The following is a 16,323-nucleotide window of genomic DNA, read 5'->3' on the forward strand; positions in this document are numbered from 1 at the left end:
TGAGTCACATGTGGAAAGAGTTACATCTACCTTTTAAGCCACACACAAGCATTCTCTAGTGTGATTCATTCTCATCTGAATTACTGTTTGTTTTTCTATTTCAAATATAATAAAGCTATCTCCAAAAAATCTATTTGCAATCACTGGTGACTGAGGATATTTAAACAACATGACACAGCTTGAGGAGCTCATAATTCTCATAATTTTTGTTTTTTAGCAACAGGGGTATCACTGAAATAAGAATATTGCCTGCTGATATAACTCCTTTGCACTGATTTGGATGTATTAAGTTCTGATAACAAAAACAACACTCTAAAGTCATATTCTAGTCTTATTGACAAATTGTAGCTTGCACTGTATATGAGTAAAATATTTTACAAGTCTGAAAATTATTAACCTAAAATGTTTTTTAAATTAAAGAACACTACTTACTGAAGCTCTAGTTTCTGCAGCTTTTGCCTTTTTTAGTCTGGTTTTTGCAGCATCCAAATCCAGTCTCTTATTTTGTAGTAGCTTTCTTTCTTTCTATAAGAAAAATATAAAGGCTAATAATATTAAAATCCAGTAAGAGCATACTTTTAAAGTATTATTTTACATTAGTATTTAAAGTATTATTTTCCATAAAATATAAGAATCATCTAATAAACTGAGATCTATAATTACAAAACTGGCTATACAGTATTTGACTCCTTTTTCCTACTGTTCTCAATTTTAAAACAATAGAGACATTCTGGATATCTGGGTAAGATGGTAGGTGACAGTGAAAACAGAAATATTATTTTTAATACTTTGGGATTTTGCTCCCCAGGAAACATTTGGCAATATCTTCTTGGTTATCACAACTGGGGGAGGAATATTACTAGCATCTAATGGTAGAAGCGAAGAATGCTGCTAAACATCTCCACAATGCAGTATAGCTCCCACAACAAAGAATTATTCAGCCTAAAATGTCAGTAGTGCCCAGGATGAAAAACTTAAAAAAAATTTAAATATTTTTACTGATTTCAGAGAGAAGGAGAGAAACATCGATCGGCTGCCTCCTGCACACCCCACACTGTGGATCAAGCCTGCAACCCGGGCACGTGCCCTGACCGGGTATCGAACCACAACCTCTTGGTACATGGGTCGATGCTTAACCACTGAGTCACACCGGCCAGACTGGAATGAAAAACTTTTACAGCATTACAGTTTATCTAGAAAGTGCCTATGATGAAGGAAGTATAGGCCTAGCGTAAAGCTGCTTGATACGCTATGTGATCACATGTACCATAGCATGGAGAGCAACTCTACTACTCCAACTTACAGAATAGATAATGAATAAACATCAAATTTCTCATGGGAACTTCGAGCTTCTATAAAATAGTCACTGTTTTTGTTTTATTAATTTTCAGACAGATTTCATATATCAAATTTCATCCCATTGACAATCTAATCTTTTAAATTGTATTTCAACTTGCTGATTTTTCCTTTGTCTCAGCCAAATACTTTTACCTAGAGATAAATTCATTGTAAATATGTTTTCTGTAATATTTTATAACACGAAACCTGCAATATTTAAAATAGAGCAGTCTTGCAATAATCTTAGAAAAAATAGCCACCTAAATCTCCATCCTCCATCACTTAATAATAGACTAATAGATTGGGTTTGGGAAAGTGATATTTCTTACACATCAGCAAATAACACAGCTATGTGAAAAGAAAACAGACTTCTAGGGATGCAAAAAGACAGGAAGTCTAATAGCCAGAAATATAGCTTCTAATAATTAGGTTTCTGGCTCCCAGTTTAATGGCTATACTATGGTGATATTTTGTGCCATATTTTAATAATCATTACAGGAACCTCTCTCTATAGATTTTAATGCTGGTAATAAGTAAGAATGATGTAAGAGTATCTCAATAACAGGGACACAAAAATGGAGTCCGTATCATCAATAGTCCTTTATTTTAATTAGCTTTGTGTTCTGTTAAATACATACCTAGCTAGGTTATTTAAAATTTCTAATCTGTGACATCTACATAGTTAAGATGGCAAATTATTCACTAAAAACTGTAAATATATATCTAAATATTTTAATAAAAATTAAAGCACTTTCAACTCACAGCAATTGTTTTATAATCTCCTTCTATAAAGTTTCTTAAAGGAGTGAGAAAATTTAAAGCTGCTGTTTGAATCAGCTCTCTGTCTGCAGTTCCAATTCGCTTTTGTGTTTCTCCACACTTAATAAGAGCATTACCTGAAAAGGAAAAAAAAAGTTTTTTTTAAACCATTGTCTGATAATGTTGGAAAACAGAATCATGTCAACATAAATCAGCAATTTGATCTGCTTCATAGTTGTCACTTGTTTACTTAAGTAAAAATCAAATATAAATAACTTTTATTTTAAATAAAATAACTAAAATAAGGCAGTTTTATTTTAAAAGTTATTAAGATTATAAATATCTAAATAAAAATGACAAAGATAAACTCATGTCAGAGTTAATTGTACTAATTGTATCAATGGGACAAAAGAGGATGGATACAATGAAAAGTATGTACCATCACAGCTCAAATAGTGTAGATTTGTTTATAAAAGTATAGTGCTTAAAATATTTTACTAAGTAGATCAAGTCAAAATTTGACTTCTGTTTCTATATTTATGTACTTATCTCAAATATCTACAAATAACAGTATGCCATATATTTGTATTTTAAGTTAAAGAAAAAATCCATGTTTTGAAAGAAAAGTACTGTGGAAAATAGTGAAAGAAAAGGGAACCACAGGATTAAGATTCTACTCCCAGTTCTATCTCTAATAAGCTTTAGTTCTGTGGAACTTAATTCCTTCACGTTAGAATGAGATTAGATCTGATTGGTAAGGAAGTAATAATATAACATAGCAGTTAAGAGCTCAATTTCTGGATACAGATCTACATTTGAATTACTAGGTATACGATCATGGATGAATTATGTAACCTCTCTTAGACTCAGTTTCCTTTTTTTAAAATGGAGATAGAATTTATAAGTAGGATATAAAGTGGAGATTTATTAAAATAATACTTATATACAGTATTCCAATGCTTGGAATACTCAATTGTTAGCTATTATCAATTAATAATATATATTCTCAAAGCCCAATTCCAATAATCAGGGTATATTCAATGGAATTACTAGAGATAAAAACAGATTAAGTAAATTATAAAAGAAAAAAATTTAGAAGCCTTTCAAATGATCATGTTCCACCAGGCCTTCATTTTGGTGAAGGAAAGACCTGGGTCTCCTTAAACTTTTATGACTCCATAAAACTGTGCCTGGCATAAGCAGATAATAAAAAAATCTGCTTAATGTATATAGTTTTTCTAAAATTAATAGTTAAACTTTAGAAATAAAACTGTAAAGATTTAAAGTATCTCCCTACTTCTGAAAAAAATTATATTTTGAAGAACACAATGTAAAAATTTTAAAGTTGTACATCTAAATGGGTTAAATGGCACTGATTACACAGTATTTAGGTTATTTCCTCTGACATAAAGAAGAGACCTACTAAAGTTTAAGTTCCAGAATTTATGAACTATTTCATAAATCAGGACTATATATAAAAAATCATTTATTTTACCTATCATTTCATATCCATTTTTAGAACCAATTTCTTGCAGAAGTCTTAAAAAGACGAACAATAGGAAAAAAGCTATAGAAATCCAAAATTGCTGTATATTCTGAGAAAATTAGATTTGAAGGATAATAGTATATAACTTTGAACTCCAGAGTTATACATTAAAAGAGTCAGTATAACAACTAACAAAGCTGGAGAAACTGTAAAACATGATCATAAAAAAATGAAACTATATGAAGAAAATAGAAATGAAATGTAATCCAAACATCCAGAGATAACCATTGTTAACATTTTTATATTAATGACATTATGTGTAATGAAAGCAACAGTGATTCCCACTTATAAAATAAGCCCTCAAGAAGCTTGAAAAAAAGAGACATATGTAAACAGAAACTACAATGTATCTTAAGTACCACAACAGAGATATTGCAAGAGTATAAGTGAAGAATACATTTAACATTTTAAACCTAAAAAGATCATATGAAATCTCAGAACAACATATGCTTAAATAAATTAAATTAAATTGAAATGAACATACTTATTTGTTACTGATAATTCTCACTTCATTGAAAATTTTAACATAAAAATTTTGAAGTTAAAAGTGAGTCCACTGATATTAGGTAAATGTTAATGATGTCTCTAAGTAGTAAAAATCTACAAGATATTTGTTAATAGACCTTTTGCCTCTCACTTACCATAAGCTGTTCCAGGGCCAAACTCAGTCCCTGCATCAATCATATATTGTCCCAAAAGTTCTGGGTTGTTTACACGACTTGGAGCTTTTCTATCCAGTTTCTCATAAACGAATTCTTCTATCCTGGCATCTACAAGAACAGTTTAAAATTACCAATTTCAAAATAGCAAAACTATTTAAAAGACTCTTTTGTTCCGCTACCAGACATTTATCACCCTGGAAAATTAATATGAAATTAGCATGCTTTCAAGTACTTATATTAATATACTGGAGGCCCAGCATACAATGTTCATGTACTCTAGGGGTAGGGGGGGTCCCTCACCCTTTTGCAGTCCGGGAGCCCTCAGGGGATGTCTGACTCACGGCTTAGGCCCGCTCCCCGTGGGGAGCGGGCCTAAGCTGCAGTGGGACATTGGAGAGCGGGCCTAAGCTGCAGTGGGACATCCTTAGTGCTGCTGCGGAGGCGGGAGAGGTTCCCGCCACCACCACTGTGCTTGCCAGGCATCAACCCAGCTTGTGGCTGAGTGGCGCTCCCCCTGTGGTAGAGCACTGACCACCACGGGGCAGCTTCTGCATTGAGTATCTGCCCCCTGGTGGTCAGTGCACATCACAGCCACTGGTTATTCCGTTGTTCGGTTGATTTGCATATTACCCTTTTATTATATAGGATAATTTTTTAATTTATATATTGAGTATTATATAGCTCTAAGAAACTTACTATTTTAGAAATATGAAAAATATTTTGGAACAAAATATTTTAAAGTAAAGTAAAACCATTATATGAGTATTTTATGGGATTTTAAGTTCCAAAAAAGGGCTGGTATTCACTTTATATCTAGTAAAATTGCATTTGCCCCATTCATATGTCTAACTTTTATCTCTGAATATATGTTTTCAATTTCAAAAGCAGGATTTTTCAACTATGAAAATATGGATATAAGGTACCTTTAAGAACCAAAGAGTCATATACTTCTGACATCTTTTTTGGGCTTTTGCTTGCTCAAAGCTGTCTCTCCCTCCTAGAGTCTAAATATAGGCATAGGGGTTTAAGAATAGAGTAATCCAGGCTTGGAATAGTCTTCAGACAGAAATCAGCAATATGATGCCTTGGCTTAATTGTATTTAATTATATTTAAAGTATATAGATACATAGATACCTCTGAGCATGTAGTCACTCAAGATTTCACCATTACAAATAAGATTAAATTACAAGACAAAAGGTTAAAAGCAATTATAGAACATTAGTATAAATGGAAAGGAAAAATATGAATAAACATTTTAGTGTAACAGTCAAGAAACTCACATTCACATTGCTGCCTAATAGTTAGGTATTTCAGAGACAAATGAGAAAAAGTCCAAATTTCCAGAAACAATTATTAAATATAAATTAAAATTATAATCCAAAAAGAAGTTAAATATGTTCCTTTTAATTATCTCACATAATTCCTCCACAAGTTTAAGTTTTACACAGTGCACTGAAATTTCAAAAATAAGCTAAACCAATACAGAAACACTTCAGGAGTTGGCAAAAGTGTTCATTATAAAAACATATCTGAAGAGTTTTTAAGCAGGAATTTAAAAGCCATTAAATTAGTTAAAACCAAAATGAGTCAGTTTAAAATGAATCATTTAGATGATGTTACCTAAGTTTCAGAATCTCATTTTCTGACCACCACAGTACTTCTTAGCTTTGCTGCTTTCTACCTATTTGGTCAAAAGTATAAATCCCATGTTGATTTCATTCAGTTAATAAAACATTTGGTATATTTTAAATAAATGTTTCATTTCACTAAGTCTTAAAAAACATTTATGCAACTCTGCTATAATTCAATATATATTTCTGAAAAACCCTAGGTTCTAAAAAATCATACACTAAAAATAACAGGGCTTACAGAAAAAGAGCTGGGTTTAACCACACAAAACCTAAGTAACTCTATAACCAGAGCACAAACAAAAAAATAAAAAGAATTCTGTTACTACTTTTGAATTAAAACACTAATATAAAATAATATTGATGAGCCATTATAACTTCTTTATAAGAACACCATTCCTGTTTACCAGTCATGCATAACTTTATTTGCCATTCTGGAAAACATCTTTTAGAACAGACTATGTGTGCGAGGAACTCTGGATAGAGCAAGGAATAAGAGGGAAACCTTCTACTTTTTTTTTTAGGTGCCATGGTATATAATTTAAGTAGCCTTAAGTGAATAACAAATACCACATAGTATCCAAAGACTAGGCCTCAAAGTGTAAAAGGCTTAGTTTAAAAAGTCACTGCAATTTAAATAAAACTGCACAGAATTACTAATAGTTTGTACAGTGCTTGAGTTTTTATGCAATAGCAACAAAGTTGGAATTTTAAGTACTTAAAAATAAGTTTATGGCACTCACAACATGGTCACAATAACATTGGGGGAAAAGAGGAAGGAAAGCATGCATTGTTGCCTTTGTCCTTCAATTTTGATATATAAGCTCCCAGTGAAGACTATCAATGTGCTTGGTTCTAGTTCAAGTTCCCCTTCTAATTAGCTATACTAAATTAGACAAAAATGCTAACTTGTGAGTTTCAATTAATAAACAATTATGGTGCATCTTATTTGCAAGGTTATTTGGTTATTTAGTGATCTGCTTAGGGTTGTCAGAAAATCAAATGGAGTAATTTCTGTAAAAACATAAAACTTAACATAAACAAGTGGTAACGAATTAACTTTCCCCTTAATTATTTAGGAATAATTCTTCCTTGGATGAAGCAGGAAGAGTAATTTATTTTCATAGACCTTTATATCTCTTAAAATTCAAAGTCACTGCCTGAAATTGAATTTTCAAGAGGATTTTACAAAAGCCTTAAAAATGTTGTCAGTTTGTTAGGTGATACACAAAGAAATGTTTATCACCCTCTTCTTAACCAAGGCACACAAAAAATAACCATAATCTCAAAGCTATAAACAAAAAATTCTGTTTTCCAATAGAAATTAAAACTTTTTTTAATATTAAAAATCCTACTAACAGAACTTTTTAATAGGAATAGTCAATAAGGTAGGCAAAAGGTAAAAAGTTTCTTACTTGGATTTGGTTGCAATAACACTTCAGTTTGTTTCATTATTTTTTCTGTCCATATTTTGGTACATTCAGCTTTGCTAAGAAGGTTCTCTAAGTGAGCATCCAATTCTGTCTTCTCTGCCTGGCCAAGCTTTTCTTCTGTGAACTGTTAGTGATTATTTTAAAAACAATATTAAATATATTGCAAATACATTTTAGCAACCTATATTAATAATTAAAAACAAAACTCAAATCCAAACAATCCCAAACATACAACTATTTGTAAACCACTGCATGTAAATGTTACTGTTTTTGCTCCTACAATAATTTTACCCTTATCTATACCTCTTTTGTAGCATTTATTATGATCCTATCTTATAGTTAACACATATCCTCAGTTCTGCTAAAATGTATGATGTGAATTCTACAGAAAACTGAACACACTGTCTGGTATATAAATATTTCTGACTTATAAAGGTAGCATAGTGGTAAGGAGTAAGAGCTTTGAGTCAGCTGGATATGAATTCATACCCTGACTGCAATGTTGTGTGATCTGAGCAAGCTTTTGAATATTTTTTCCTTAGGTATCCTCTATCATAAAGAAGAGTCAATATATATCTTACAGTACTTTGAAAGTTAATTAAGAGTATGAATGTAAATCACATTGTTCAGTGTCTGGTCATTGTTATTGAATTTAAAAAGGGCTGTTTATGTTTAATGTGGCATTATATTATTGGCACTTTAATCACACCTAGTTAGATAGGGTTTTATGAGATGTTCTGAAAAACTATCATTCAAGTTGTTTCTTCAGGATATGTTCCAGCAATCAATGTATAGACTAATTTTTGGAATATATCCTATCCATACTATGGAGGCATCTTTTAAAGATCATAAAATGTAGTTAAATATACTCAATGTACATTATCTTGTGTTGGTTTTTCAGGAAAAGCAGCACTGCACACAGTAACAAAGAAGCAAAAAGATTTCTTTCCTTTTAGATTTTATGAAGACTTCTGGATATTTTTCATTAAATACTAGAAGTGATGACTCAGCCTGCTTATCATGCATATTTTTTTTTTCTAGAATATGTGGCTTTTCCCATCATAACACAGGCATACTACTAGCACTAATTCTATGCTCATTAATCATGACTCATTTCTGGGTTACAAAATATAATGTTCACCTTGCTTTTTCTCCCCCCTCTCATTTCTTAAAATATCTTCTGCTCCACTTGTCTGAGTTTTATTATGTTTCTTCCAGCATCTTTGTTTTTGGTCTAATACTTTCAGTTGATTATAACTTAGCACTTTTAGCTGAAAGGTCCTCTAGAATGTTTAGACTTTATAACCCCCACCAAGGTCTTATTCAGGTGCTAGAAATAACAGCTTTAATAGTTTTTGTAAAGTCTTAGGCCTTAGCCAAGCCCTGACCCAATGGGTGGGACTGAGAAAAGCAGTTCCAAAGGTATTGCCGCCCTAAGCCCATAAACTTGAGTGTATTGTAACTGAGGATAGGAGAGGCATTAGGCAAAAATCAAAACCCTTCTCCCAAGGTCAGCTGGGTAACTATGCAATCTCGAACTTAATAGAGAACTCTAGTCTTCTTTCAGATCCCTAAGATTCTAAGCAACAGACCTACTGTAGAGATATAGATTAGAATTTTACATGTTAATACACACAGGTTAACATTATCTACAAAGGATAATCTACCAGTAGATCATCGAGACAATAAACAAGTAATTAAATACTTTGATAAGGATACAAAGATAAAAAGGTGGACAGAGGACCAACATAGGTGGTCCTATTATTTCTTGAGTGAGTTACTAAATGATTAACTGCTTGGATTAATGAATTCAAGTGTAGAGAACTGAAGAATTCATTCTGCAGGGAGAGGGAGGGCAGGAGAATCAGGTTTAAAAGGCAGAGGGATATGCAAGCTGGGCCTGGAAGAGGGAGCAGGAGTTTGAGGATTGCCAGATGTGAATGGTAAGAAAAATAGCCTCTCTGAACTGGTAACAACTGAGATGGGATGATAAAAAATGAGCTATGTAAAGACACAAGGGAAGAGTATAGAGTCCTCTGATGATTTATCTTCCAGTTGCATTTCTGGAGGATCATTAGTGGCTCTAAATATTATTATTATTTTTTGGTAGAAGCCTTAATTTATACTTAAAAACCAAGACTAGATTAATACAACAATCAACAGATCCATAATTAAGAACCAGTATTTATTAAGTCAGTCTTTGTGCAAAGCACTCTGCTAAGAACTATTATAAGAGCTAAATGAAAAATATTACCCAAACATTATAAACCTGCAGGCCTATTTTTTTCAGTACATAAAATCATGGTGAACTTTATTGAGTTTTTTTTTTAATATGCATCCAAGGATATTTTCCTATTGATTTTTAGAGAGAGTGGAAGAGAGAGGAAAAGACACGAGAGAAATATTGATGTGAGAGAAACACATCTATTGGTTCCCTCACACACGCCGGGGCGGGGAGGAGCCTGCCACCAAGCAAGGTATGTGCCCTTGACCAGAACCTAATTCGGGACCCTTCTGTCCGCAGGCTAATGCTCTATCCACGGAACCAAACCAGCTAGGGCCATGTTGATGTTTTTTACAAACACAATGAAATTAAACAAATGGGCTAGACATTACTAAAAAATGTTTATAAATAGTGATTTAAGAAAGTCATTTAGTTTACCTGATACAGGTTAGGTTTCAGGGCAAGTTTTCCCCAATATTTCAGAAAACCAGCACTTATAAAGTTAATTATTTGAAAAACAAACATTTCAATCTTCAGGTCAAAAGGCTTGTTTGCTTAATTATTTAATATTTTCTTTGTGATTCTCATAACACTACCTTACAGGTATCTCTAATTAAATATACTTTTTTTTTAAGTGTGAAAGTGTACTAGAGCAAAGATGAGTATTTGCAACAAATCATGTATTTGTATGAATATGAAACCTTGGGCAAACTATTAAATAGTCTGATCCTCAACTTCTTCATTACTGAAATTATGATACTTACCTATATAATGATTTTTGGACAGTTTGATATAAAATGTACAGCTTAGTAAATGGCATTTTCTAACATATATCAAAACCCTGACACTGTTAAAAATACAGAAGTATAAAAAGGGTCTAGTAAAGGATTTTATTGAGAAATAAAATCAACTGTAGTTTCTAATTACAACTATTATTAAAATTCTACAAAGTTAATAATTTTGGGTTGAAAGATATTGAAAACTAAAATTCTTAAGGGTAAAATTCAAATTTTTAGGTAATTAGGAAAGGAATCTTTTTTTTTAAATAGTTTTTTTTTGTCCTTATGAAAAAGGTACGTTAAAATTTTATGTTTACCTTTAGGCAATACTGTTAAGATCATGAAAGCCTTGAGGGCAAGAACCATGTCATATGTTGATTATACATCTCACATAGAGAAGAAAATATATACTATATTCTACATACATATTTTCATTAATAATCTAAACCTCTTTAATTTATTTGATATAACTCATTTTCTGCAGTAGATGCATTCTTAAAAATGTTTTAGACAAAAATGTATCTATTAAATATTGTACTATTTTGTTATTTTAATATGTCATACCTTCTGATTAACAATGGGAAAAATCCTTACGCCCCCATGATAAAATCATGGGAATGATCAAGCCTTCTATAATTGCACATTTAAGTAATAATAATTTAAATTTATAATTTCAACTTAAATATGTAACATTAGCAATATGGTTATGTCTCCACTCTCGTTTTGTTTGTTCTATGTAGGATTAAGGTTACCTTTAATTTGATTATTGACTATCATGTAGGGAGCAGAGGGAGACTGTAGGATAGGAGTGCTGTGAACAAAGACACAGGGACAAGGAACCACAGAATATGTTTGGATAATGGTAATAGAAAGTATTAATTTAAAGTATTAATTTTTTTGACAGCAAGTATTTACTGTAAAGGATTGTCTTTGAGTCAGTCATATTTTGCCAGGCCCTGTAATCCTCCCTTCACTACAGGACAGGAATGTAGCCTACAGTATGACATAAAGAACCTGCATTCCCTACTCTGCTTTATTAGAAAGAAAAAAGAACCACAAGTAAAAAGGCTGTGTGATCCAAGACATCTATTTCATATAAAGTCTAACCATCAATTCTCTGGGTAAAGTAATATTTTAAAAGTAACAAAGTTCTTGAGGGGGGGAATGTATAACATTCTGAATATAATGTATTAGTAAACTATAAAGGAGATTCTTCTCAACTGGTACTCAATTTTGGCTGCTCTTTGGAATTACTTGGGAGAATTTTCAAAAGCACTGATGCTGAATCAAACCCCAAAGATTCTAATTGAACATGGACTAGGGTGTGGCTTGTAAAGATCCCTCAGTTAATTTTAAATGCAGCTAAGACTGAGAACCACTGTTCTAAACTCATACATAATTATTTTAACATAAGGTTAAGAAACCATCTTCTATTTAGTAGTCTGTTAATGCCAATAGTACCAAAGGATGTGAACACAGTTTTGGGTGGCACTAAATACTCAGTTTTTATATAATGAGTAAATGTATGGACTTTGAATGTCACATGTATTATATATTAGAATTTGAGAGACATGGTGAAGTTATTTGCAGTTTAAATTCTATGAAGGAAATGGAATTTCAGAAGGGCTTGAAAGTATTTGGCCAAGATGGAATTCCATCCAAATAACACCTGATAGGAGCTAGTTGAGGGCTGCATCATACTCATCTTTATATCACCAGCTTAGACCCACCATTAATGCTTGGTAAATTAAGTGGGAGAATATCTGGCAGTCATGAAATTCATAATGTAACTTCAGTAGTCAGTTCAAAGGAAATTAATATAAACCCCCTTCCTATGTAATTTAGTTTGAGAAAATTTTTTAGAAAGTATACACTCTCCTTTTAAAGAAGGTGAGCACAGTTTTGCTTCAATATCAATTCTGGATTTAAAATATGCACACTTGAAATAATTATTAAACCAAGTAAGAGAACAGTAATTCATAAAATAGATATTTACTAAAAAGAGTAAAATATTTAATTATGACAAATTAGGACTAGGCTATGAAGTCCTTTGAGGGCAGCAACTAGGTCTTATTCAGCTTTGAATTCTTCAATGCCAAACATCCTAAGAGGTACTCAATAAATATAAGGTGAGTTGAAGTTTAATATTTTAGAATTAATCAACTTCAAGGTCAGCAGATATAATATTAGAAAAATACTAATGAAAATAACAAAATTATTTAACGTGCTAAATGATTCAAAGAGTAAACTTTATTTATGGTTACTGCCTTGCTTGGAGAAAATGATATAAAAAATTAAAAACCATGTTGGATGTTGTGAGAAGGGAATAAGAAAGAAAGAATTCTTTAAGACATACAATCTTATTAAAGATGTGGAAGCCACAGAATAACAGAATTTTAGAGCTCCAAGGGGCCTTACATAACAGTGCATTAGGAGAAAATTGCCACATACAGAATTGATAAATGACACAGGATTTCATACTAAGCACCTGTGGTCTGAGATGGACTTGAAGTTGTATCTTGAGAGCAAGAAAGATTACAAAGAGGCAACAGAGAGCATTCAAGATGAGTTTTACTTAAGAGCAAAAGTCTAGAATTAGAAAAGTACAAGATATTTTTGAAATTAGAAAATAATTTGATAGGAATAATGTTTATATATGAGTAAGAGGAAATATAAAGCTGGGAGGGAGTATTTAATGCTCAACAAAGGAGTTTGGACTGAAGAGACAGATTCCATGAATTAATAAATGGTTTTTAAGACACTAATAAAGTAACAATTGATGGAAGATAAATAACTTGATGCTCTTGTATTCTATTGTTTTGAGGGAGGTAAGAACAACAAAACCACCCAAATGGACTATTAAGGAATGGATATTCCTATTCATTTATACACCGAGTGGCCAGATTATTATGACTGGCCAGATTATTATAACCACCCCATCAGTACAATGAAGTGAATTAATTATGCAAATAATAAAACCTTGAGAGTATTTGCTTAGGAAGTTTTCAATATTCAGCATTTTTCAAAGTGTCAATGAAGTACTGATGGGGTGATCATAATAATCTAGCCGCTCAGTGTATATTTTACCTTAACATACTTTTTTTATAGTACTAAGGCACATACATTTTAGAAGGGTGAGAATGGAGTGATGAGACCCATTTATATGCTTTAATAGTTTGATTTTACTTTTAAAAAAATAGGGGCCAATTCTATTTTTAATTAAAAATTTTTTTTAAGTAAAATGAAAATATGTATGGCAGTTGCTAACCAGAGAATGGCCTATTCCTTAAGGTATAAATGTGAACTTGAATTCCATTCCTATTGTTCTTATTACTTATAACGAGTAACTGGCATACATAACTCTTACTCTATTCTTAGCATGAAACTTGGCACTTTGGCACTATACTGATGTCAATTCAATTTAAAGTAGGAACTCAGTTACTGACTAAATACTGATAAGCAGTGTTTTGTTGAAAATTACCAGACAGCATCCCAAATTTCACATGTTACATTTTGGAACCATCTTTTTTCCCTTATATATTTTATTTTTAAAAAGTATTATAGAAATGTCAAACATATACAAAAGCATAATAGTATAATGAAACCTCATGAACCCACAACCCAGCTTCAAACTATCAACATTCTGCCAATGTTGTTTTAACTGTTCCCATTTTTTCTTCTGAAATATTTTAAAGTAATTCTCAGACATGGTACAATTTATACAAATTTCAGAATATACCTCTAAAAGATACAGACTCAACATAAGGAGCCTGCTCCTCCTGAAATATTTCCTTTCTTAGTAAATGGTTCAAGTGTTAATGAGTCATCCTTGACTCATTTTTCTCTCATAGCACAAAGCCAATCTAACAAGCAATACTGGATGGATTGTGAACTTCCCTGCTATCACTCTTATGTCACATCACCTTTTACTTTTTGCCTGCCCTATGTCCACAGCTCCCTAACTGGTCTCCCTAGTACCCCCTGAAACTTCAGTCTTTATACTTGTTCCCTATGACTGAAATGTTTTTCATTCAAAAAACTGTGAACTGTCACTTCTTGAGGCCTCTTTGAATTTGATCCTATTAGAAAGGCTTGCTTTAACCACCATGTCTACACAACAGGGCAACAACCATCACTTCTACCATTAACCTATCCCCACCGGCCTATTTCTCCATCACCACCTGATGTATTTATTTACTAGTTTGTCCACTTCTGCTAGATTGTAAGCTCCAGGAGGGCAGATATTTTCTTCATTTTATTCATTACTGTATCACCAGTGTTCAAAATAGTAGCGAGAGGCAGTCATGGAGTATGCAGTTAAGTATTAAATACTGAAAATTATTTGATAGCTAACAGAGTAGAACAGAATTTGAAAATTCTTTCCTAAAGAATTTGAAACAACCAGTAATTTAAAATTCATTTGGAAAATAATACATCTTTTGAAGGCTTTGACAGATTTTTAAAATCTAGTCTATTGACAATTTATGTATCCTATATTTAAGCAGTGTGGATTGTGTACCTGAAATATATCTAACTGTATTTAAAAGAGTGGCATTATATGGTGTCATAGCTGCATCCAGCATCTTCATAGGGAATCAGCACTGAAACAATACCAAAGTCTCGGCCTCTTTTGCCGTCAACATGAAGTCTTATGAATCAAAATTCAATTCAGACCTTCACTCACTACATTCTTCTTGCACCTAGTCTTTGAACTATGAGTACTAGGCTAGTTTAAATAAAAAAAAAATTACTTTAACTATAAGGTTCAGTGTCTTTTCAATATACCTTATATTTTAGTGGAGGAAGGCGAGAAAGAGGGCTAAGGCAGCTTGCACCTGACCGACCATGCAGAGTCTGTAGCTTGGGAATCAAGACCTAGAAGGAATTTCCCGTCTCTTAAGTGTGACTTGCCTAAGCGTTATTGAAATGCTCAGCGTGTACTAGCTGATGTGTGAGCCCTTTCTGGGTGGTAACACTCTATGTGTCCTAAACCTGCAATGCGCATCCAAGAAGAGAGAGGCAGCTTGCAGTAAGCAGCAGTCAGACAGCACTTGCTATTTACTAGCCCTGCAAGTTAAGCAAGTCACCTCTCTGAGGCCGCTTCCGCATATATAAAGGGGGTTAATCACACCTACCTGGCAAAGTTACAGAAAGGACTGGAGACAATCTGTCAAATGTCAAATGAAATGTTTGACATCGTTGTTGTTGTTGTTGTTTTTTCTTTCACAATATAAGGCAGCTATCACCTCTAGTTCTACCATTCTTTTGCCAAGCACGGTGCAACGTAAGAGCGACTGTGCCCGTAAAACTGGGATCAAGCAGCAAAGCCAGACCAACCGCTTTACCTCTCGGTATCAATGCGGCATGCAGCCCGGAGAGCTGTTTCTGTGTCCTCTTCCCAAAAGAGCACGCTGTTGTTACTGTGACGATGGCATCAGCTTAAACACCAGACTGCTGACAACCCGTGTTGTGGTACAATCTACATCTGTTCGCAGACGGAACCGAGTGGCCATCGTGTGGGTGACGCCGGCGGAAAGCCGCCCAAGTTCCCGAGGACCGACCCTCCCCTGACTGCGGAGGACCCGGCGCGGGTCGCCTTTCCCCCCTAAAGTGGCTGCAGGCCCCATGGGAGCCTCCCCCCCGCCACGCCCCGGGCCCGAGGCTGTGCGGGAACCCCCGGGCTCCATCCAGCCTTCCCGGGGCCTCGGCCAAGTCCGGACGCCAACTGGCGACCTCCATTTCTCAGCCCAGGGCCGTCCTTCCCGGGAGGGAGAGGCGCTGCGGGGAACCGTGCCCGCGGCTCTCCGGGCAGAGGGGCAGGAAAAGGACACTTCCTTCTCCGACTCGGCGGGGAGGGTGCGAGGAGGGGACAGAAAGGGCGGCGGTGCCTTCAGCAGAAGCCCGCTTCTAGGCGACTCCCGGTGGAACTAGCCAGGGGCTCCGCCCCGGGCCC

The 16,323-nt window shown here is 33.9% G+C and overlaps 1 protein-coding gene across 12 annotated transcripts in view; it reads right to left on the bottom strand.

The window, feature by feature from the left end:
- SH3GLB1 (SH3 domain containing GRB2 like, endophilin B1) overlaps window positions 1–16,323 on the bottom strand; it is a 32,778-nt gene that overhangs the window by 15,797 nt on the left and 658 nt on the right. For 5 of the 12 annotated variants that reach the window (XM_006093912.3, XM_006093911.3, XM_006093909.3 and 2 more), the window contains exons 2-5: window positions 7,350–7,491; window positions 4,285–4,413; window positions 2,101–2,234; window positions 433–525 (exon numbers count right to left, since the gene is read on the bottom strand). In XM_006093912.3, the coding sequence (XP_006093974.1) occupies window positions 433–525; window positions 2,101–2,234; window positions 4,285–4,413; window positions 7,350–7,491 (498 nt within the window). Of the gene's footprint in view, window positions 1–432; window positions 526–2,100; window positions 2,235–4,284; window positions 4,414–5,228; window positions 5,310–5,926; window positions 5,988–7,349; window positions 7,492–15,505; window positions 15,655–15,715; window positions 15,856–16,323 lie in introns of those variants that run through there. The other 7 variants (XM_014460158.2, XM_014460157.2, XM_023758254.1 and 4 more) reach the window with 6 other exon arrangements.

This window comes from Myotis lucifugus, unplaced genomic scaffold (assembly GCF_000147115.1).
Source record: "Myotis lucifugus unplaced genomic scaffold, Myoluc2.0 scaffold_126, whole genome shotgun sequence".
In the NCBI taxonomy this organism is placed as follows: domain Eukaryota; kingdom Metazoa; phylum Chordata; class Mammalia; order Chiroptera; family Vespertilionidae; genus Myotis; species Myotis lucifugus.